The following is a 24,914-nucleotide window of genomic DNA, read 5'->3' on the forward strand; positions in this document are numbered from 1 at the left end:
CGTTCAGCGAAAATAACAATTTCATATCACAATGCTGCCAATAGTGCCAGACATATTTTCATTCTCAAAAGTTACGCCTACGCGAATTTAAATTTCCCAACATAATTATACCAGTGTTCATGTACCATATGTTTACATAACATGGGCGTCTATGTGTACGTAAATTAACCTAAAACAACTTCTTCATGTGTGTTTGCATGCAGTACTTGTAACAAAGAATGGCATTTACTGTAAGATCATAATGTTAAAGAGATAAGCTTCTGAAATGAATGGCAACTGTGAGAAGAATTACGTTCTTCATTTCTCTGATATTGCCAAAGAATAAAACAACATAACAGAAAATGTGATTAAAATTTAAGATAAACTAACGAAAATATAATGGTGAGGCAAAAGTTTCTTCTAGGAAAGTGGATGAGAGTGCTTTGGTCTATGCTTTGAGGGAACCATTTTTGCACTTTCCTTTTTAATTGTGTTTGTTTATAGTAATGGTCAATCAAAAGAAACGGTTGAACACACAGCACACCTATGCTTTTACACTTGTGATTCTCTTCTGAGGTCAGCTACCTTGACTATACTCATGATTTGTAAACCATCTAAATCAGTGCTGAAAAAAGCTGCAATTTCTTAGTGAAGTGAAAAGTGGATGTCCATCACAAATACTATTTCAAAGAGACTATCACTTCAAAAGGTAGGAAAATAAATTATGTTAATGGTACCTTAATGTCATATGTCAATATGTAATGTTTATGGAACAAGTATATTAGAACCTCAAACTAATTTTGAATGAAATCTTAATGTGTACACTGCTTAACTCATGGTCCATTGGGCCTAACAAGTAGCATTGTCTGTCTATGGTAAACCTGATAACATGAATAACTATACTGGTAATCCAAAGATAATCTATTATCATGCATAAACATCCTCCCATCAAGCCACACAGAGAACCTCCATGTCTTGCACTTAGTGCAAGTACATGTCAAGTTAAAAATTAAATACTTCTCTTCAGGAGAAAGTTCCAGGAAAAATAATAGTGACACATTAATTTTTAAAACTTGATGCTGATCCATCTATTTTTCTCCCTTCTCCAACCAAAATATTGGCAGAAAGGTTAAAAATCTCAATTAAGAATAACCTACCTCTGGACCAGGATTTAAATGTGGGATCTCCTAAACATAAATCAGGAGTATAGATCACTACACCACAATGTTCAGTATGTAGGAAATGTTTTTAAAATACATGTCAATATAAATCCAGTTTGTCACACAAGATTAGAGAATGGAACTGTCAGTTTCCTCCTTTCTCAACCCAACTTGAATCCATGGACATTATGTCACTAGGGACTACCCTAAAATCATACTTTTAAATTTTCTACAATCAGTAATACCAACATGGCAGATGAACAAACTTGTGAGGTAGGATCAAGATTAGCGCCACTTACACTAAGGCTGTATAGTGATGCGTAGTTATAGACTTTTACAAAGTACAAAACTTTGGTATAATTGTTCTTTGAATTACGTAAAATAACACAGCAGCTCCATGAAAGAAAAAAAATTACTTGACCAGGATTCAATCCTGTGACAGTCTGCATGTGAGTCAAGTATGCTACCATAGAACTAAAGCACCTTATGACATGTCATTATTGATTTATGGTACTTACAGAAGACTTTAAGACCAAGTGCTTTGTATATTTGAAATTAAAGTTGTCTAAGTAAGGTAGCTAAAGTAATCTTTAAATAATATTCCAGTACAGTGCAGAATACACCTTTCCATTGTTGTTCAGATCATACAGTTCTCTATTTCAAGGTACCTGGTAGCACACAGCGTATCATAAGGTAAAAAGATGCCACTGCATAACATCTTGAAAAGAGCTTCAAGTTACATCCTTGGAGTGCAGACAGGAACCCCTTCACCACCCTCCTTCGCTGATGGAGAAACTATTTTCTGTGAGTTCAATTTTATAAAAAGTATTTCTTATATCCAAATTGTATGCCCATACACCCATGTTATGAAGAACTTATGCTGCAAAAGTCAATATTATATGTATATCGAAAGGTCAAATATGACAGCCTGACCAATAGTTTTTATGTTGTTATGAATGCCTGATGTTCACATTATGATCACAAGCAATGATTGGGTTGTTATGTCACAGAAAATTATATATGGAAACAGTTTAAGATTTGTATGCATATAAAGTTATGCACCGTTTCCATTTTACACAAGTCAAACTTCAGTTAAAGTATAAGTGAATGTATCCAAATGTATTTTGTACAGAGTATTGATAAATATTAGACACGTTTATGGCTTCCTTGTCTTCATGTTTTACAGCTCAATGTAAAACTTCAGCTTTTGGGGATGTGCATTTTCAAATATTGAAAGTTATCCAAATTTTTACACTGATTATGGCAGTTTCACAATAATATAAATTTCATTACTAATAATATTAGTAATATCACAGCAAATGTGTGTAAGGAACACCATATGGTATACATAATATTTTTTAGGTAAGAACAATGTGTGTGTACATCCACCAACCCTCCTGCGCCAGGCATGTGACATTGTGCACCACCCTGGTTACCTCACCATTACATGTCAACAGCAACAGCAACAGAATGGCAATACACGACCCACACTGCAGCTCAGCTGGATACCAAACACTACACTGCGACGCAACCCATGGACTGTTGAGAAATCCTGCACAGAACTCACACATCCTGCTCGGTACATATAATGGTTCCTCGCATAGAACTGCTCTGTTAGACTGTGAGGAGATTATGGTTATAAAATTTAAACATTCAAATTAAACAGCCTGTATAGGTCAAAGTTGTAAATTTCTGTCTTCTTGCAGCCTGTAAAAATTACATATTTAAAAAAGTCAATTGAATAATGATTAACCATTATCATCCATGTGATGCAGCTTACAGATGATCCAGCTTCCTGTTTGTCACACTAGCATACCATTAACCATTAACACCAGCAGTCAGCCCTTTAATACAAAGATTTCAATCCTATATTCCCATAAAATAAAGGTTAATATTCACATGAAAATGTTGTTTAGACTGCAACAGTTGGACACTCCCTTTAAAAAGTGAATGTTGAAATACATAAGCTAATAGCAAATATATCTAAAGTATTTGGAGATAGTTCTTTTGAGATCCAAAGGAAAATTTTCTTCCTAAGACCACAGTATGTGTCAATCTATCTGTCCATCCCCTGACCCAACTAGGAACATAAATTTTACAAGTGTTAACTGACTGATATTCTTGAAACCCTTTTATGAACACCATGTTATTGAATACCTACCCATCTTGGTAATTTTTCTTAACTCCCTGTCATCAGTACCAACTTGCAGCCATGCAAACTGGTAAGATGAGAATGGCACTAACATCAACCTACATAGGGACTTGAAATTTTGTATATTGGTAAATATTTGAAAAGTATACAGTTAGTAACATTTTTTAAGATAAATGGAGAACAACAAATGATGGGGATTTTATTTTTATGAACGTACACTGGTGACTCATTGTACTTTGGCAAGTAAAATTTACATGGTGACATTTCTGTAAACATGTATGAATTATATGAAGACCTGCAAGTTTAGAATCCTATAGTATACCATGCAGTGATAGTTGTCTCATGCAACAGCTTATCACACGTCCATTTTTTCTACAGATCAGAGGAACAGGCTGCCACTACTCACAGAGACAATAACTGTTCTGAAGAGACACGCCTCACAGCTGATTATCAGCGCCGGAGTTCGGCAGACAGTAGCAGTAGCAGTTGTAGTAACTTGATAACACAACAGTCTCGTGAGACTGAGCAACATACAGACACTGTCATAAGCTCAACACATTGCTCAGACAAATTTAGACACCATTTCATAGAACAAAGACCACGCACAGAACGAGCATGTATTCCGGATGAAAATGGGCAGCAACAGAAACAAAGACCACAATCACTGGAATGCAAGAGGAGACTTAGCAGTCAAGATGATTTACTTGAGGTGCCAGAAACAGACAGTGATCAGAATAACAGTTCAGTTATCAGTCCTGTTATCAGCGTAGAAGAGAGTCAGGATGATGAGAATGCAACCAACCACAACATGAGTCAAACTAGTCGCTCCCCATCCCTCACATCTGCTTGCAGCTTGTCTCTTCCACCAACTGCTATAGGTCCAGGTGGGTTCAGAAATTCACTTGTATAATGAATGCTGTCGATACAGAAAACAGATATGAGAGGTCACACAATTTTTTACTTTTCTTACTAACTCCAGGGTTTGAAAAGTTCTTCTCTGGCTTTTGTACTGTGTATAAGTGTGGCCTCTTGTATCACAAGATAACATCTGACTGGCCATTAGCCAATGTAATGGATGCATTTGAGCCATAGTTCAACAAAATGAGTCCTGTTCAACATCAGTTCCAATAAAGAAGGTAAATGAATTAAAATAAATTTGTAGAGCCATTCATTTTCACTGCTTGTAAATGCAGTGACCTTAGAAGAATTTAGATCCCATTAAACAGCATTTGACAGACATGATATGACCTTGTTACATGGCACTGTGAAGACAGTTACAATTTATAAAAATGTCACTACTTATCCAAATCTGTATTGTCATATAGTAAAACATTTCACTGCTATAATTATATTACAGTAAGAATTTCAGCTGTGTAAAGCAAATGAGTGCCTTTGTTTAACAACTGCATAATTAACATAAATAAGGTAGTACAGAAACATAAATGTAATTTTGCATAATATGGTTGTCTTATCAACCATGCATGAAATTACCCTCCTAAGTGCCAATTACAAACCAGCATAGGTAATAGCATTCTTCTTTTTGCACCCAGACGAGATTCCACCTTGGATGAGTTCACCAGAGTTATTGGCCCTGCAGCATAACCTCACTTTTCCAGAGAGTGCAACCGCATCTCCCATAGTTCGCCGCACCCATCGTTGCCGGCGGTTCTCTGTAGACCTCGGTATGAAAACCACAAGTCGTCTGTCTTTTTTACTTTTTGTGATGAAGAAACTTGTATTTCCTTTTTTATCTGATTTTCTAATTTTTATTGTGATTTTGTAATTTATATTATTCATTGTCTCCTTCAAAATGAGGCCCTGAAGTGCTTCTATTTTGACATATATTGATGATTTGAGGTTCTCACAGCAGTGTGTATGAAGGTGGCTGTCTTCAGGGTTGTAGCACCATGTAGTCTGGTAGAAGTTTACTCCTGATGATGAAAGCAGCAAGGACTATGAAACTACATGATGCTACAACCCAGAAGACAGTCATCTTCTGATATTGAGAACTTACATGTTAATTCCTTTTTGCATGAAGGAACAGTTGATAGGAATCAATGATTAAACATAAAATTTATTTAAACTACAAACATCCAATGATCTTTTTCCCTCATCCCTTATTTGTCCAGTAACCCACTTAGGCAAATTACATAATAAGTGAATTTTAAGACATATCTAAAACTCCAAGACATAAGAACCCAACACTTCCATTATCAGAGTGTCTTTGGTGCAAAATTTCATAAAGCAAGAGAATTGAGCACAGTGCCAACATGAGTTTTGTCCTGAATGCCATAGGGTGATCTTCATATGATATTGGACCAATATTGTTTGAGGGTTTCTTCATAGTACCAAAAACATATTTTATTCTGAATTTATGAATACAGACTTCAGTTACTAAATGTCCCATTTTGATCCATATATTTTTATATTCCGTTAAATCATCATTTACCACAGAAATTACTATAATAAAAGCTGCATATAAGTCCATTTTCATTATTAGGCAGTTTTCCTCATAAACATGGATGAAGGTATATGCAGTCACACTTAAAACTGGATTTATCAATTTAGGATTTAGAACTTAGCATTAAAGAATAAAGAAACCTTGCTGTGTGACAGTTGAACAATGTACTTACAGGTCAGATGAGATCACTGAGGTTGTTCTTCAATGACAGTGCGTGTACATGTGGACAACTGGTGGTGGCATCCAGAGAAAGTCAGTATAAGATCCTTCACTTCCATCATGGAGGACTGGATCGATTAGCAACCGTACTCCAAGACTGGAATTTCTTGCTACACAGTCCACAGCTCAGTGCAACTGACCAATCGCAGCTACCATATCGTCACTTTATGGTCTGCAGGTGTGCATATCCTACGTCAGAAGGCTGTTACTTACAAGACTGCTGTCATCTGTACATTTTAAACAGGAAACCATACCTTAGATCTGTCATTAGATCAGATTTACTGACAGTACAGTGAACATTCAAATAAAACATTAGAAGGCATGGCACTTATTAAACAAGGTGTTCAAAGGCATGTACATGTATGTTCATGAAAGCATTTAGCTTAAACTTGCCTAGAAGATAGAATGCTGTATATTTCTGTACAGAATTATATTGTTAATTTCCCATTGAAGTCATCCACAAGAATTTTTATTTTTTAAGGTTTCAGACAATTGCCAAAACTCAGCCTAAAACTTGTATCCAATTTCAAATATAGATATGGGTTATAATCTTAAGAAAATCTAATTAAACAGTAAAATAAATTTAAAATGCAGGAGGATTGAAAGGAGCCTACAGGTAAACCTCGATTTACGCCGGGGATGCGTTCCTGGACGAACCGGCGTAAATTGAAACTCTTTTTATAATGTAAATCAATAGGAAGTCAATGACTTAAGTTCCTCAATTTCAGTCAAGGGAATGTCGAGGTTTACCTGTATTTAAATTTACCTGGACCAAGGTCCAGGTCTGAGAATAACTGAATCAGGAGGCCCAACAGATAGGCTTTCTGGCCTCTTCTCCCCTTTTAACTGTACAAGGAAGCAGAATCCAGCTTCTGAAATGTAGTTTTATAATTTAGACGATGGTCAAGTCCGAAGAACAGTTTTACATCACAGAAACCTTCAAACTTTGACTGATCAAGAACTGCCCTGCCTTTTATGAAACCTAAACATTATAACATATTATGTCCCTCTATATGCCTTTGCAGTTGGGAGACAACATTTATACTTAGTATGTTGGTCACGTTTTTCATATCTTTTGTCATCTTATCTCTTGACTTAGAATGACACAGCATCTGATATGCACCATGCATGTAAAGTATCATACAAGTAACAACTGTTTCTTCACTGTTGATTCTTTCTTCTGTTGGTGGTGGTTCATGGTGATAAAGGCCAGAAGTGAGCCAGGATGAGTTGCATCCTGAGGAAGGTTTGGTACCCCCTGTGGGGCAAGAAGAGTGGTCCAGTCTCCTCAATGAGGATGGGCAACTGGAGGATGATCTCACACTCAGAAAGGTACTGTTATGCTGCATTAGTAATTTGTGTCTGTCTCATAACAGTGCAGTGAACATTAAGATTCTATAAAAGGAAGGGAATTTCTTGACTAGATGCATGACTATCAGCTTCTCAAGAAACACTCTGCTTCATGGAGTAAGTTAGTTGATGTGGTAGGTAATATAGTGTTGAACAGATGGAACATTCTGCACTTTGCACCATCAGTTGACAGTTTACAAAATATGTTTCTTATAAACGATTTCCTGACAGTTTCACCTTAACTTTTATGTTGATTTAATTAAATTTAATGTTAATTAAAAGTTTATGATCCGTATGTTATATATTTATTATCATTTATGCGAGTCATTTCTTTTTTCAATGTGATTTACACATAAAATATTTGACAGCAAAAGTTTAATTGAACTTTAAATCAAAGACAACACAATATGACATGATTATTACGAAAGAGAACATCTTCCTTTTCTTTTATTTTTGCTGAAGTTTACAGCTTTCAGTTGGTGTTGCTGCTATTTACCACAGAAGGATATGTGTGTTGACTTATCTGTAATATGAAGTAATAGCAAGAGTTGTAAGTTTTAAATATACTGCATTCATGGTTGGTGCAGGGCATCTTCTTTGGAGGACTGGAGCCAAGCATCAGGCATGTAGTATGGCCTTTCCTTTTACACTGCTTTACCTTCCAGTCAACTTATGAAGAACGTGAACAGATTCTTGAAATCCGTCATCAGGAATATCATGAGATCACGTGAGTGTAGAGTGAAATCTGTAATGAGAATTTAATTACATAATCTTTAAATTAAGAGCAGCAAGTACTTCTTCTGGCTTTTTTAGATTTTCATTCATGTGATTCATTCTGTCTCTGTAAGTTCTGTAAACAGATAATTTCTTCTTCCTCTTTCTTGGATGCTTCAAACTCCAATTGAAGGAATTTTCTTTATTTTTGCACCTAGAAAATTAGGTGTGTGTTTATATAATGTATGACAACATAATTATAGCTGTAAGAACCTTGTTTCCAGAGGTGGGTCAGCATACTTATTGTATAGTATTCTACATGTCTGAAAAGAGGGAAATAATGAAAACATTCTAAAAACTAAAATCAATAGATACTAGGACATGCTATGAAGAAAATATAAAAGTCTGGAGCTGTACAGTTGACGTTTGTGTGCACATAAAGAATGCTAAGAAATTTTATGAAAATAATTTTAAAGCACTGATCTAAGGCACAACAATGACTGTGGATCATTATTAGTGCAAGAGCCATCTAATACAGTAGTGTCATAAAACAAAAGGGCAGCAGTGACTTATTTAATGTGGCATCTTTTGGAACATCATTGTTCTCCAAAGAATACCATCAACATCGAGCCCAAATTATGTGACTCAAAGTTTTTATTTTGTTATAGTCGAAGGCGTTTGGAGATGGAGCCAGAGCAGCAGCAAAACTTCTGCCGCAATGTTCAGTACATTGTTGAGAAGGATGTTGTACGCACTGACAGAGGGAATCCTTACTTTGCTGGCGAGGATAATCCCAACATTCATGTTATGAAGTGAGAAATTTTAAGATTACGGTTTGAACATTTCTTGTGAATTGTCAACTACTACGGAGATTTAATTTCAGATGTAAAATATGAACAAAAAATTAAATATAAGTCAGGTAATATGTAGAGTTTGTGCCTATTTTTTCCTCCATTATTTTACTGATCAAAGTGAAAAAAAAATTACCAATCTAGAAACAGAATGAGATATCTCTAATATCAAGGTAACCTATACACATAATTTTTGGTCTGACTTCAGTAACCCACTAATTCAGATAATCAAATCTGCAATTAGCTGACTGTTATTCATTTCAGTAAATTTCCTGATTTCTTGGTTCATCATCATGTTCGCGAAGGCTCTGAGTCACCTGAGTCCAGTTCATATCTTCACACCCTACCATTTTTAAAATATCTATTTCAGAATTGAAAATTGTCTTTCCATGAATGGCTAAGTCTTCCAAGTGGTCTGTTCCCCAGAGTTTTTCCAACCAAATGTGTGCATTCTGTTGTTTCCCTTGTGTATACCATCCACCTCATCCTTTGTGTATAGTCACCATTACAGCTAATATCAGGTTAAGATTACTTACTGCTGAACTCTTCAGTTTGTAACTTGTCTACATTCCCCTGTTAACATAATTTCTCTTGAGCCAAACATGTCAGATACAAAAACCTTAATGTCCTCACTCCCTAGCAGTTCTCAATTTAATGGATGAATTCTGAAAAAACTGGTTGGTTCAGTGGTTTATAATGCCCTGAGGGATGGTGTATGATATCTTTCCTGGCCTCTGCCCACTCTAAACAGGTCTAGAATCCATTTCTGAGGTAAGGGCACAGATATGGTAGATTTTGTTACCCCTAATGATTAAGTGATTATGAAGATGTTGGCAGAGGGGACCTGTAGTTTAATATGGGCTTCAGACTATGATGAGGGCCTGGATTACTTTACTTTCCCTGTGTATAACTGACAGTGTGAATGTTTTAGTCTGTAAGGAGAAAAAGTTCCAGGTCAGATCTGAATACTAAATGAGAATCCAGTCTTACCCCAACACTACCAGATTCCACATTTTGATAAAACTTGGTATGAACTTCATACCATTGTTCATGCTTATTCATTTCTACCATCAGTAATACTAATATGATAGCCGTACAAACTTTGAAGATAGGACAACACTACAGCATGAATCTATATTGAACTATCAGTTTGATAGCAATTAACAATGAAACACTGATGTAATGAATGTGAAATTTTGTGTAGAGATAGACACTGAAATATAAAATCATGCAAGGTTTCAAGATAGATACTGAGCATAGCTGAAAAAAAATTTTGAAGAATTTTTAGGTTGCTAAAGACTATAATCAGTACTGGGAAACATTTCCAATTGTCAAGTGGTCAGAATCCACATTAAAGGAAAAAGATCACTAATTTCTGCTGATCTTGGTCTACAAATAGATGCATCTAAAGGAACGTAAGTGCTTGCCTGAACTTCATGTTACATTTGGGCCTAAAAGAATTCTCACTGATGCTGAATCATGATTTAACAATGTTTCAGGGTAAGCAGAAATGTGTCATTTCTATTAACAATCACTGCACAGCAGAGACTGTTTAACTATTAAAATGTTCTCACAGATATTACAGCTGCAATTTTGACTCTTTTTAATTCTGAAATATCTTGTATTGCAGAAACATTTTGCTTAACTACGCAGTTTACAATCCAGGGTTTGGATACACTCAGGGTATGTCAGATCTGCTTGCTCCTGTGCTTGCAGAAATACGCACTGAGTCTGAAGCATTTTGGTGCTTTGTTGGTCTCATGCAGAAAGCCATCTTTGTTTGCACGCCAACTGACAATGACATAGACAGACACTTGGTAAGAATTTTCTTCGGTGGCATCAACTCCTTGCTTCCTCATACTGTGCTTGCAGTCTTGCCATGTTGTATGTGACTGTGTTACTTCTTCATGTTTATGTACTATATTAATATTTACTGTGAGTTCTGAGTGATGGATCATTGTTTTCTTGTATCAAACTCTGCTCATATGGTGTGCTATGCAATGTAGCCATCAGAATAACACAGGTAGATGTCAAAACACATATTACTGATTTTCTGTAAGTAATTTATAACTATATGAATGATGAGTACTGCTTTATAGATATCTGTAGAAGAGTAAACTGATGTCAGTATATTGTCAAGATTTATTAACCTTACACTGCCATACTTACAAACAGTTAATTATTATGTTAACTTCTTAAATTTCAAGACTACAATTAAATCTTTTGAGTGATGAGTCACGTGTCACATTTTTCTGTCTCTGTCACTTCTGGATTCCATAGAAGTCAGCTGTTGGCATATTGTGGATTCATAGTTTGTCATACAGACAGATCAGTCACAGTTTCAGTTTCAGTTCCATGGCTCTTTAAATGTCCAAAATTTGGTGCAATGTGCATGTTGCAGAGCTATCTGAGGGAACTCATCCATCTTATGGTACCCCACTTTTACTCCCACCTTGAGAGTCATGTTGATGCCATGGAACTTCTCTTCTGCCATCGCTGGATCTTACTGTAAGTAACATACATTCACTGTATTTTATACACTTCTGAATGGTGGGAAGTCTTGGTTTCTGAAGGCACATGGTCCAAGAACTGGTACAGAAAATTCCAACTCAGACTTCATATTCAGGGAATCTCAACCTGTTCCGTTTGTTGGGCTTATATACAAACTGAGTGTTCAGGTGAGTGAAGATGTGATTAGCTTTGAAATTTAGTATGCAGTTTGATATCTTTCAGTTTGTTGTATCAGTGTGTATTTAAAATAACCATGTTTTTGTAAAGTTCAAAGCGCAAAACACAAGACGTCCAAAATCACATATATCAAGAGAGGATGGAGTTGCAATGCTCTCAGAGTAAGACTCAATGAACGCTTTAACTTTTCATGGAGCTACTCATATGTAGAAGGCATGACAGAATGGCTCCTGAATGTAGTAACACTTGTAGATAGCCTAATGCTTTGTTGCCTCAAGAAACAAAGATTGTAGTTTCATCATCTACAGACAATGCAAATAAGAGAATGTCATTTCATAGGATTCATCATCTTTCATCCAATAGAACATTTATATAGCATATGCCTCAATAAGATTAAGAATTTTATTTTATTTCATTTATACCTGATGAGTTCTTGCACGCATCACAAGCTGCTTTAACAGACCTTTATTGCAGATGCTTCAAGCGAGAGTTTCCAGAAGTAGAGGCCCTGAAGATGTGGGAGGCATGCTGGGCAAACTACCTCACAGACTACTTCCATCTCTTCCTTTGTCTTGCCATCATCAGTATCTATTCAGATGATGTTATTGCTCAGGATCTTCGCACAGATGAAATGCTTCTTTATTTTAGTTCCCTGGCCATGTTCATGGATGGTGAACTCATTCTCAGAAAGGTAAATTATCTTGTCACATTTTCAATGTCATTAACATTTCTTTCATACCACTTCTCAAAGTATCAGAGCAATCTGAATAGCTGAGACATCACAAAGGTACATACAGATTTACCCCAAGTTTCTCATTTTTGTTTTTGTTGTGTACTTTGTGTGAATAAGAGAAGTATTCATCATACTAGTAGCATGCCATTGACTGTCGCTTACTAGCCAAACACTAAGTAATATCTGCAACTGATTTAGAGTTAGGAAATAATCACATAAGTTTCTTGGTTGGTTAATGGGTCTGAGGCTGATTCATATGCACCAGTTATTCAACAGTGTTAAAACATTATACAAATCAGAACTTCATTTCATCCTATGAATATATTTGTCTGTTAGAAGTTGGCTCAGTAATTAACTCATAGTGGTAGTCTGCTTCAAAAAATTGTCATCAGCAAACTATGAAATTAACTTTATTTAATGACGCCTTTTCAGTAGCTCAAACTATATAGTGTCGAATGAGGGGATGATAGTGAATAATGAATTTAAAAGAATGTGAGAGAAAGTGATCATGGCATAACTATAAGAATGAATGGAAAAATATATATACATATATATCCTTCAGTAATATGTTTGTACTTACCTGCTATTTACATTTAAACTATTTCTTGTCCTTATAGGTTATTTAAGTATTTCTCAATGTTCTCTTGCTTTCTACAAAAATGCTTTTACATTCTACCCATTATAGTGTGTTCCTCTTGTCACTAATCATATTCTGTAAATGCATTCCCCTTCCATGTAAATATTATAATACTCTCGTCTGTCCAGCTAGATATGCAGATCCATTCAGGTTACCCAGATATGTTAAAAGCATCCAATAATATTAAAACTTACAAATATGGCTTACAAGTATCTGAAGCTGTAATGTAATGTTTTAATGCAGGCGCGGGGTCTGCTTCATCAGTTCCGTCAGATGCCGCGCATCCCATGTACTCTGGGAAGCCTGTGTCAGTTGTGTGGCCCAGGGATGTGGGACTCTACACATGCTCCCATTGTGGAATGTACTGGCCAACACACTGAAGGCGATGCATGTCCACACCGCAGGTCACAGCATCAGTAGCAACTGTAATCAAGAGACGCTGTATTCATGTTTCACCTATTTTCACATACATTCTTTATAGAAAGACAAACTTTGAGAACTGACCATTCATAAAATCCAGTTCTAGCTCAGTCACATTCCAGCAGCATACTGTTTGCAGTACACAGAGTGGGACAGATCTTGCAGGTTCAAATGAATAATATGGATGCTTGTATTGTATGTGTATTCTTTGTAATGAAATATATGTGGAAAGATAATGTCTCACTGTTAGCATTATGAAAATTTTTAACTTATGTAGGAATGTGGTCTCTTTGACAGTTACGTAATTCTTCAGTTTGATACGGAGAAATAATAGCTTGGCCAGTCAGAAGTTCAACCTGTGTCATAGTATAAGACCCATCAACCTCATATCTATTTAGTATCACAGAAACACAGCATTTAATTTGGGGTCTGTTGAATGAGGAAACAATTCATATTATGTTTTTTAGCACAAAATAGGTAAGTAATTTCACAAGTTTACCAGTTTATCTAAATTTATTGTAGTGAAAGTTTAATGTGTATACAAAAGACTAGAAACACAAGTAACTGTATTTTTAAATAAATACTAAAAGATATTTCTATAATGTGACCACAACATTTTTTTAAAGCTGACAAGCTATTTATTCAACAGGAAACTGGTTCAAAAATATGTAAAAACATTTATTATTGTTGCATATAAAAATTATTTTATGGTCTGACAGGAAAACCGTTAACACTAATCAAGTTTGCATTTAATATTTTATTTTGGCCAACAACAAAATGTAGAACACCAGTGATAGTAATGAGAGTAGCTATAAAAGTTTATATTGTATAAATATGGTGGTATTTGAATCCTGGGCTCCTTCTCCTGGCTTAGATCAAGGACCTACATATCATTATTACTTCCCATAATAATTTTCCCTAGTCATCAGTTAGGACTGGTAATTAAAGTAAATGTACAATATCTCATTCTAGAAGGAATAGAATATTTTTATAATTTCTAATTAAATTTTGATACTTTTCATGAAATATTATCATTCCAACTGAAGGATGCAACAATTTTAGTGTCACCTGTCCCACTATGAATACTACAGTACACTGTGATGTGATACAAACTGCTGTATCATGATGCACCAAACTTTATTTGCAAACATGCAAATGTTAAGAATTTTAACTTTTAATCATTATCAGTATATAAAAAGCATGTTAAATTACAATGTAAACTGTGATATCTCTACCTGTATTTGTGTTTAACAATGTGACACTCAGTATTCATGATAATTGCAAGAATGTTCAAAGACTGATTTGGAGGTCAACTTTCTCATTTCATGTAATTAACCTAACCTTCACTTCTCAGGTTGAAATTCCTGAAGCAGTATAGTGATTAGGTTACAGGCTGAATGGCTGGGATTCATTCCCTGGCAGGGCCTCCTAGCCACCAGGTACCAGGTTTCTTTCCTTGAGAGTAAGATGAGAGGAGTGTGAAGCTAACAGCTAACCTCCATCCAGCACCAAGGCTAAAAATGCATAGAGGTATATGTTCATGCCCCTATACATCTGCATGATGTGGTGCATAGTTAAAGCACCAAGGACAATTTTATCTGACCTTCACTTCCTCATACGGATAAAAGCTTGTAAGATCTCACAAAAATGTTGATAGCAATTTTGAAAATATGCTGCCTTACTGTGGAAAAAGTCGTCATAATGACACCATTACTACAGAGAAATTGATTTAATTATGACAAAAGCATTCATTCATGTGGTTTAATTAACTGTTCATTATATTCAGTTTGAAAGTAGTGTAACATATAATTTGGAGCTTATTTTTCTCAGGCTAACAAAACTTTTATACATCAGTATGATCAATAATATTTGAAGGTTACTAATTAGATATTTATATTTAATGGCACTAGCATTACTGTTGTATATTTCTTGCTGAAGAAAACTGCCTACAATCATTCTATGAACATCTTGCATTTGTTGATCTGTTTTCAGTGTACCTATGCATTTATGTGTGTGTGTATATATATTATGTTACCAATCGTGAATCCATAATGTGCCATTAACAGAAGATCGTGCATGCATGCAGAAAAAGGAAGAAAGCTGGGAGGCTGTTGTGTGCTTTTTGAGCAGTGCATTGGACATTCCAAAGATGAAAGGGTAACTGAATTTAGCAATGTCGCATATTTCTGTAGCTAAGACTGCAAAGGACTGACAACAGAGTATGTTCATTTAAATTATTAAATAAATAAATCTGTGGCGTAACAGCTCCAGAGAGCCAAAGCTGACTAACTTGACTGCTGGCCTCATGTTCACATGCCTAAGCAGAGGTGAACGATCATCCAACCAGATATAGGGTGACGTGGTCAGCACGACGAACCCCCAGCCATTGCTAGTTTTCATGACCAGATTACGCTACTCATTATAGCTCCCCAATTTCCTCACGATGCTGGGTTGGCACCGGTCCCATACACTGGTCGAAAGCTTATGAGAAAATTTCTTCTCCCCCGAGACTCGAACCAGCACGCATTCCGTATTGCCGGTCCGAAGCATGATGCCTCAGACTGCACGGCTACGGCGCGGGACTCATTTAAATTATTACTTGATTTAATTATTTACTTGAAGCAATATTTCTTATGCATTCTGTTCATTATCCTGCACAGTGCAGAACATGGCATGCAATGTGTAAAAGTAGCATGAAGCCTCCTAGCTGTAGTATTAGTTTTTGGGCTAGTCATATAGTGCTGGAATGAAGTCAAAGATCAATTGTGATCGATTCTGTATGTTCATGTTCCTTCATGGTGAGAGCCACAAGTATAATTTTTCTGAATGTACTTACACTATCAATAAAATGATCATTCCGTACTGTAACAATGTGTACTGACAGTTATTTAAACCCAGCCAGTGCTATGCATATCCTAATAAATTTCCAAGTCTGTCATAGTATATATGTAAATAGAATGTTCAGTTTAATAACTGACTGAACTGTATCAGTGCAGACACCAGGATAGTACCATCAACACTTCCAAGATGTACAGTTAAATGTTTGTAAACAATTCCATTCACCACCAAACGGAACTACGAATTTCCCACAAATCAATCAAATTACTTACACTTTGGAGTTCACGCATATTTTCATTTCCACACTCGATGAACTGCATCAGAACCTTAGTTCGTTCTTCCAAAATAATGATGAGCATGGTCACCATTCAAGTGGCAACCAAACTAGTTCATTGTATGCATGTGATCTGGGCAGTATTCAGAATAGACAATTATTCTGCTCAAAAAGGGCATAAAAAGTTCAATATATTTTAGGTAAATTAAAATATATACATGTCTACAAATACATACTATTTAACATGAAATATAAAAATAAATTAATATTATCTACTTACAACTCAGCCAAATAGTCACATGAGGAGTTCGACTACAGGGATACGTTAAGAGAGGAAGGTTCACCAATACTGTTGTTACCTTACACCATGTATTGTTGGTGCATCTACAATTTATATTCATGAATATATGTCTGATATACAAGTTTCAGTCTTACTTTTAGTTTACACTTACAAAAACCTTAAAAATACATTAAATGAAGCAGTCTTGTGAAGATCTTCCACCTATGTAATAATAAAATGTGTTACCGAGCTATGAACATTATCTGACATAAAGGAAGCTCAGTGATTAAAACTCCATCTACACCACCACCTGACACATGTAAACAACACCCAAAGACTACTTTAAAAATTCATTCATAATAAAACAGTTTATCAGAATATATAAATTGCACTGTAAATTCAACCAACCCAAACAAATTGGCATATTGAATGGACATACCCATATTATGTAGTATCAAAAATGTAATATACCTGAAGCAAGTGAAGTCACAATACAGAACATAAGTTCATAATAACCAATATGCCAATAGCATCTTGGAAGCGTGAATCAGGCACTGTTCTTACATTTCAGTATTTTAAAACAAAAAGGTCACACTACGAAGAACTAAGTTAACTCAATTAACATTCACACAATGCCCGAGTAATTTGTATCTTGATAGCACATAAGAAAAACGTAAGAAAAAAGGCAGAAATTTACAGAACTTAAAAAGAAAACCTATCAAGTTAGACCAAAGCACCCACTAAAAACTCATGAAATTGAACTGCAATGAAGAGATGCTTATAAAACTGAGTCACAATCCGACTCAGTAATATGTGATGGTAAGCTGTTATTCACAGTTTCATCACCAATTATGAAACCTATAGGCCCTGTAGAAAACTACTGCAGCGTAATTCATATACTAAAACATTCAAATATAAATGTTGCCAAACCATAAAAATTTAAAAGCACCAAGCTTTCAAAAATGAATATATACATAAAAATAAAAATGTTTAACAGTGGCAGGTCAAAAGGATGATTACGCCCAAATGTTAGTTACTGATTACACAAAACTCTTCATGAAGTTAACTGACACTAGGACAATACATGTAATTGCCCATATTATCACAAATAACACCCAGTATTTGCCTTTGAATGGTGATTCAAAACCATTCTTAATACTCATTCCTATTACTTTTAATGTTCTCTTCCTGGCACTAAATACAAGGAAAGCTGGAATAAGATATTGTATTCCAGCACCAGCATATGATCCAGTCACACCAACAAGAATCTCAAGGTTCTTAGTGGTCATGGCAACTAGTACAGGAGGGATTACAGCCAAGAGTGGGAAAAGCAACTTGCAGATACACCAATGATAATGGTACCCTTCGGTGAGGAACAAGGACTTTAGGTTATTACGCAGTGTTATTGCCACTATAGGGAAGCTGGTACTGAGAGTGAATACAGGGAAGAGAGCTAGGAAGTAACGGGGGATCAGGAATGCTTCCTTCCCCAGCCAGCGCTGACTGAAGTCCAGGGTGTATAAGTCACTGACTTGTGCAAATGCAAATACACCAGTGAGTGCCAGCAGTAAGTAGAACATGGTGATCAGAAGGTAGTCAAGGGCTATCGAGCTGAAGAGGCGAGACTTGTCTGCGATGGGCGACACCAAAGCCGGAAGAGAGTGGTGGCACATGAATGAATACACACATGCCCCAAACAATTCAGGGACACCCACTATATCAGCTGCCTGAGGATAACCCTTAGCCCCATCCACAATCAGGTCTCGGATGGCTGTTATTATCATTACGGCGAATGCTAGATGTGCAAAAAAACCTATGCAGGCTCATTCAAAATAAATTATTTTTAGAGTTTAATACATTTAAAAAAAATCACACAATTTATCGGAATTTGAGGTAAAATTAGCTACAACATAACTAAATCTTTAAACTCAGGTTGTTCAAATATTCTGTTTCTTCACTGATTTGTAATATGCAAATAGTTAAATACATGCTTTAACTCACCTAGCTGACGTAAAATGGCGCTAAACATCTGCAAGTACTTAGTTTTCTGCATGTCAAAGAATGCAAATGGACCCAGTGCTGCAAGGAAGACTCCCTAAGAACCAAATGAGTCATCAGCCTCCAACTTTCCTCCATTTCAACTCCTACTTTACAAACTTCCAGCAGCCAACTCACCAGGAACACGCGATACACACCGATGCGTGTCAAATCCACATTCTCCCAGCAGATGTCAGTATCTGGAAGTGTGAAGTTGCTGGAACTGTTGTATGTGCTACAAAAAACATACACTGTTCAGTTTATAAACGACATATTTCAGTAAGAATCAGAATGGATTAGTTCAATCACTGTCTTGATAAACAATCATAATTTTAGAGTTTAATAGAACCTGTTTCAAGCTTAGTGGGCTGAAACTCACTTCAGGATTCTTTCTCCATTTGGTATAAACACATCCAAAAAATGAAATTCAAGGGATTTACATTTTATTATATACCACCTCCTCAAACAACAAGTGTTCAATAAAATGATCTTGTAAACACATTTAACAAATTAATACACCTCTTTTGTAAACATAATTATCCCTAAGAAATAATAACACATGAAGCCATGCATGTATTTTGCAGTCCTGGCCAATGAACAACATAACCATTTTACTGGCCTATGTTGAACCATGTTCAAAACAGGCCACCTCCAGTACCTATCCTAAGCCAGATGGATCCAATCTAAACTCTTCCAACCTATTTCCTTACAATGCATTCTAATATTATCCTCCCATCCACACACAGATTTTCTGAATGATCTCTTCCATTTCAGGCTTCACAACCAAAATTCTGTATGCATTTCTCATCTCCCCCATGCACATCACATGTCCCACCCACATCATACTCCTTGGATGTATTAGTAAAACTTAAAAGCAACAAAGTAACTCTCACCAGGCAACCTCCATGACAGACTTGGATACTGCAGCTGCATAGATGGACAAGTCCCCATACAGATAAACTACAAAGCAAAGGAAAAACAAAAACCGTCCACCTGCAACACACAGATGCATTCTGTTACAACACACGCCTACTGGATGACAAATGTGGAATCAGACTAATGGAAATGATTCACTAAAGGTTTGTGACAATGGCTGATTTCTACACTGAAGTTGTTTAGACACTGCCCATCATCTGAGCTATATTTAAAATACATGATGTTTTGTGAACTGACTACTTGTCTTCAGGTGACTGGCTGTTATACTGACTGTACAAAAAAGTTAAACATAAAACATAATTTTCACACCACAAATATTCTTAAAAAATACTTGTCAGGAATAACATACTTGTGGATAAGAGACTGTAATTGCAAAATAAGACTAAGTACAAGTAAGTTAAATCCCAAACATACCTGTATTTTGACATTAAAAAATAGAGAATTTAGGTATAAATCTAAAACTAGCAAATGTGTATAAGGTACTAGGTCAGTGAGAACTGATTTCTACTACCATTTTAGGTCTGACATAACATAAGACAACACATCAATTTACTAAAAGTCTATATATAAAACTGATTCTGTAAATTGTAACTTACTTCTGTTAAAAAACATAGAAGCCATTTGACCCTGTAAGAAAAAATAATCCAACATTAAAGATCATTCCAAACAATAAAATGCATTATTACTTCCCTTAAGCCACTATCATACATATATTTGATCCTCGTCAAATACAAACATCATGGTCCAATGGTTAGCTCTACTATTTACTGCTTCATATTCTGGAGGTCCCAGGTTCAAATCTCACCTTGAAGACTGGCTATCCTGATTGATTATGTCAGTTTCCCTCAATCCCTCTAGGAAAATTCTGGGATAGTACCTTAAAACTTTCCATGACAACTTCCTTCCATAATATTCTTTCTAATTCATTATTCATTAATCATCTGACACTATATAACCTGAACTACTAACAGAATTGTTTAATAAACCATATGTAAATAAAACCATAAAATGAAGTGTTACATTCCTGGAAAACAGTGCCTGACAAACTTAAAAACCTATGGGAAAAACAGGTTTCAAGGAAATTGAAAAATATACTTACTTATTTTCATAACATAAACAAGCTGCTTCATGTAATTAACACATAAATATACTAATGATCATGATGATATGCATGGAAAATTCATTTAACAACACTTCGCTGTACAAATTTCTTGGAGTTGCTTGAGAAGCATAAGACAACATATAGAAAAACACTTGATTCTGCTGCCAAGCTATTCAGCAAGAATCTAGCACCAGTACAAAATGTGTTTTAGAAAATTCTTCCTAAATATATGTAAACAACTGTCATAAAGGGTAACAAACACAGCGTCTAGTCAAAATCATGTTGCACTGATGACAGACCAAAGCACCACAGAGTATCAAACATTATCATGTTCCTGAATAAGTAACAGAGATCCCTCCAGAAACCAGAAGATACTTTGTATTATCCCAAACTACAGAAAATCACAATGTAATTCAATTACAAGAGCTAAGGTGTATCACATATTTATTTCCTACTGGCCAACCATGTAAGGTGTCTACTATCTGTACAGAAAAGATGTTTATCAGATGATAACCAACCTATTAGTGACCAGGCATAAGAAGACAGTGCACTGCTTTTTTCTGTCTCCCATGAAAGGATGTGAGAATAGCGGTGAACTAGACATCAAATAAAAATTATGTTGTGTAGTAGAAGCTGATAGGATTATTAGAGGTCTAGTGACCTCCTGCAGCCTCTTGGCAATTACAATGAGTAATTACAACACAACAAAACTTCAAATGAATGTTTCTTATGTCCACTTTTCTTTCATCTAGTGCTGAATTTCTACGGCCCCAGCAAAATAACAAGATTTTACATACAAATCATTCCTCTTTTCATTGGATTTATAACACTTTCCACATAAAACTCTTGCCCTGTACTAGATTCACTCACTGGTTCTCTTGCTTATAGCTTACTTACCATCTCAATCTTCTCCTGAATATCGTAGTAGCAATGTGGATCTACACAACCAGGAGAGAAAAGAGGTGTATCCTCTGTGCTGTCCTCATCCATGGATTCTGTTTGCAATGCCTGCAACAATACTCCATCTAAATAGCAAAGAAATGAATCCTTATATCATAAACACATATGTACATATGCTGGAACTAGTGGTGGCTTGTTGCAGCAAAACTTGCAATGTCTAAAATGCCTTATTATTCTACTGAACTTAACACCACGTAAAAATAAATGTGTTCTCATTTAGAGAGTGGTCTTCCGGGTCTTGCACCACATCACTTAATCAAACGGTTGAATCACGCTGCCTTTAAAGGAACATCAATGTTTTCTTGCTTTCTCTTAACATCCAACTTTTCAGAAACTGACTGTTTCCACCTTCAAGCACAGAAGGACCTTACCAGAAGACCTCTTTGAAACAGCGATATTAGACACTGGATGTACAAACTTCCAACATCGTGACAGTAATTAGATGTCCACACAGCTAGCAAAGATGATGTTGATTGATGAATCTCTTTACTATTATTTCAAAATTATAAACTTTCATAAGTCTGATCACATTTTTCCCGATTATCAACGGGGTGAGACTAGATAGGATGCCACTTGTAGCAAGCGAGTGAAAGCAGACTATAGGCCACAACATAACTCATGCAAGTAATTCCCAGCTTCTCACTACAGAGGACAAGGTTTGCTCCCAGGCTAGTCCACGAGAGATCTGTGAAGAAAGCAGCACTGAGACAGGTATTACTCCAAGTCCTTCAGTGTTCTCTTGTCAACATCATTCCACAGATGCTTTATATTCACTCATGTATCATCTGAGGGATGGATAATGCACCCCACTAGCAGTCACAGTTCCACAGAGACACAGTCTCACCCCCATGACACACTTATCGCTCTATCCCCTAACAGAAACAGGTAAGTTCCTCTGATCCAACAACATCAATAGTAGCATGCTACTGAGACTATCTTTAACAGTGAAGAGAAGTTTCAAGGTATTCAATCTATCTGCTACTTTTCAATAACATTGTCTCTTCCTTCACTTACCTCTTTCGTCTTCTGTACATGTTTCCAATGAACAATGGCACTGGCCGAAGCCATGGCTTCTATCACAAATGTCACAGTGATATAGCTGAAATATAAAATGTTGGAAATGTAGGCATGGCATAATTGTAGCATTCTCAAATTACCAATACATTTTCAATTTGTGAAAGCTAACTTTTCATGTTCCCTTATAAATACTACAGAATATGTGAGGACAGAGAAACAATAACCTCCAATGCAAAATCATATGAAAATCAATCCAGTGGTTGTTGAGTTATGAGAAGACATGGTATAAAATAACTTTTGGATTTATACACTATATTTAATTAACTTTAAATCTGTAAGACTTATAGAAAAATTATACTGGATGTAAACAATGTGTAGAACCTTTTCTGCAGTCAAATTTTTCTTCAGTTTACTTCAAAGAAACTTCAATCCCAAACAGGATTATACAGATAGCAAAATTTCTAAATGGCAATAAATTCGCTTCATACAAGAAATCTGTTTGTTATTTATACAAGCAGCCTTAACAAGTACTTGTCTCTGTAGTTCGAAATTGACAGAAACTTCTACACTTGAATAAAACCACAGAAGTTCTCTTTCATGGAGTAAAAATATTAAATTGGTACAAATGGCACTGCATGTCAATAACATAGTATATACATGCAAAGTAGTGTTGCTATGTGTTATTTATTTAGCTAATAAAAGAGTAATAGGTATGGCATGAAAATGTGAATCATGGTCGTCTGGGTTCTTACACCATTCATAGTTACCAATGTTTCAGATCAATGTGTTGCCTCCATCTTCAGGATACAAGTGAGTAATTACACAATACTGACAAATCACAGAATTTTAATATATAAACATGAAGTTTTGCAAGGAGAAAATGTGGATTATGGTCTTCTGAGATGTAATGCTAAGGAGTACTGTGCATGATCACCAACATATTCATGGAACACAGAACTCTGAAGATGGAAGTGACATATTTCCCTGAAATGCTGCTGACCACCTACAAAATTACTTGATGACATAATGTAGAAGACCATGGTTCACAGTGATGGGTCCCAGTTCTAGTCAACACTACCATAAAAATTCCTGACAGTTTTGTTCTTAAAATCTTGAGACCAGAATGATCTGTATAATGTTTACCTAATGAAGGCCAACAAACAAATAAGGCAAAGTCCAAGTGCCCAGCCAGCTCTGCTGAACACAGCAGGCAGTATAAGCGCACCAGTACCCACAATCAGGTTGAAAACATAAATCAGGCCCATCTGTACAACAAGAATTATAACAGATTCAGTTGACAGTAAATTAATTATAAATCAGATTTTTGTAATACTGTGCACATAATAAAGCATTCAACCTACTGCAAAAACTCATCCTCAAAGAAAAATAAATACAGCTTCAACATAAACCACAATATTTATATGAGCTTCTTTTAAAGCTATTAATCACTCAGATAGTCAAGAAATTCCCTGTTTGTTATGGAATCCACAGTTTCATGATCATGTTCACAATTCCCCACTTAACCTATCCTGAGCCAGAATAATTCAGACCACCAGTTTACATCTTGAAGTCATGTGTATCAGTTTATCGCTTAGCTCTCCCAAGCAGTCCCTTTCCTTCTGATTTTCCTAAAAATCACTAAACAATGAGCATAATAATATGGATGAGTAGAGTTAATAACACTGCTGTATTCCTGCTGGGGAAACACTGAAAACTAAAATAATACACATGAAAATTATAATTACACTTACCCATGTCGAATATGGCTGTCCTGAACTTAATGTATCAGCAGAAATATCAACCATATTAAGTCGTATTCGTAAATATGGTTAAAATAACATACATTACTTTTCATTACTTTATCAATTACAGTCTGCGTACCTAAATATAATACGTGTCATCCACAGTAATTTGACAATTCAGCGCCAATGGAACGGAACCAGTCGGTCAGGTGTACCAACATTAATATTATTTATTGTAACCACACAAACATTGTTAGCATGTGTTCATAACCCCTCGACAAGGTAAAATAAACTATTTTAATCTTAGCACTCCGTGTTCGTCAATCTAATGCTAAGTAATGGGATCTTGGGGAACATTAGAATT

At 35.7% G+C, this 24,914-nt stretch overlaps 2 protein-coding genes across 6 annotated transcripts; one reads left to right on the forward strand and one right to left on the reverse strand.

Annotated features, from left to right (window-relative positions):
• The first annotated feature begins 84 nt into the window (after positions 1-84).
• Positions 85-16,235, forward strand: TBC1D16 (TBC1 domain family member 16). Of its 3 annotated transcripts, none has more exons than XM_087358867.1 (13): positions 85-155; positions 1,804-1,943; positions 2,502-2,718; positions 3,670-4,175; positions 4,842-4,973; positions 5,927-6,149; positions 7,180-7,303; positions 7,909-8,048; positions 8,704-8,847; positions 10,517-10,703; positions 11,288-11,394; positions 12,049-12,265; positions 13,188-16,235. In XM_087358867.1, the coding sequence occupies exons 2-13, from the start codon at positions 1,841-1,843 to the stop codon at positions 13,362-13,364; spliced, it is 2,277 nt and encodes a 758-aa protein (XP_087214993.1). In that variant the 5' UTR covers positions 85-155; positions 1,804-1,840; the 3' UTR covers positions 13,365-16,235. The 3 variants fall into 3 exon arrangements, with proteins under 3 accessions (XP_087214993.1, XP_021915204.1, XP_021915194.1); XM_022059512.2 differs by having other exon boundaries at positions 121-688; positions 1,790-1,943; XM_022059502.2 differs by having other exon boundaries at positions 122-688.
• A 410-nt stretch (positions 16,236-16,645) lies between these two features.
• LOC110827693 (putative sodium-coupled neutral amino acid transporter 12) lies at positions 16,646-24,773 on the reverse strand. Of its 3 annotated transcripts, none has more exons than XM_022059587.2 (9): positions 24,560-24,773; positions 23,952-24,073; positions 22,806-22,890; positions 21,729-21,839; positions 20,326-20,356; positions 19,687-19,786; positions 18,932-19,028; positions 18,758-18,851; positions 16,646-18,551 (listed from the first exon to the last, which is right to left on the reverse strand). In XM_022059587.2, the coding sequence occupies exons 1-9, from the start codon at positions 24,611-24,613 to the stop codon at positions 17,797-17,799; spliced, it is 1,449 nt and encodes a 482-aa protein (XP_021915279.1). In that variant the 5' UTR covers positions 24,614-24,773; the 3' UTR covers positions 16,646-17,796. The 3 variants fall into 3 exon arrangements, with proteins under 3 accessions (XP_021915279.1, XP_087215036.1, XP_021915287.1); XM_087358910.1 differs by lacking the exon at positions 24,560-24,773 and adding an exon at positions 24,170-24,514; XM_022059595.2 differs by lacking the exon at positions 24,560-24,773 and having other exon boundaries at positions 21,729-21,856; positions 23,952-23,988.
• Between the last annotated feature and the right edge of the window lie 141 nt (positions 24,774-24,914).

Source organism: Zootermopsis nevadensis, unplaced genomic scaffold, assembly GCF_977971745.1.
Source record: "Zootermopsis nevadensis isolate Lab colony 2312 unplaced genomic scaffold, Znev_1.0 Znev_ptg000003l, whole genome shotgun sequence".
Taxonomy (NCBI): Eukaryota; Metazoa; Arthropoda; class Insecta; order Blattodea; family Termopsidae; genus Zootermopsis; species Zootermopsis nevadensis.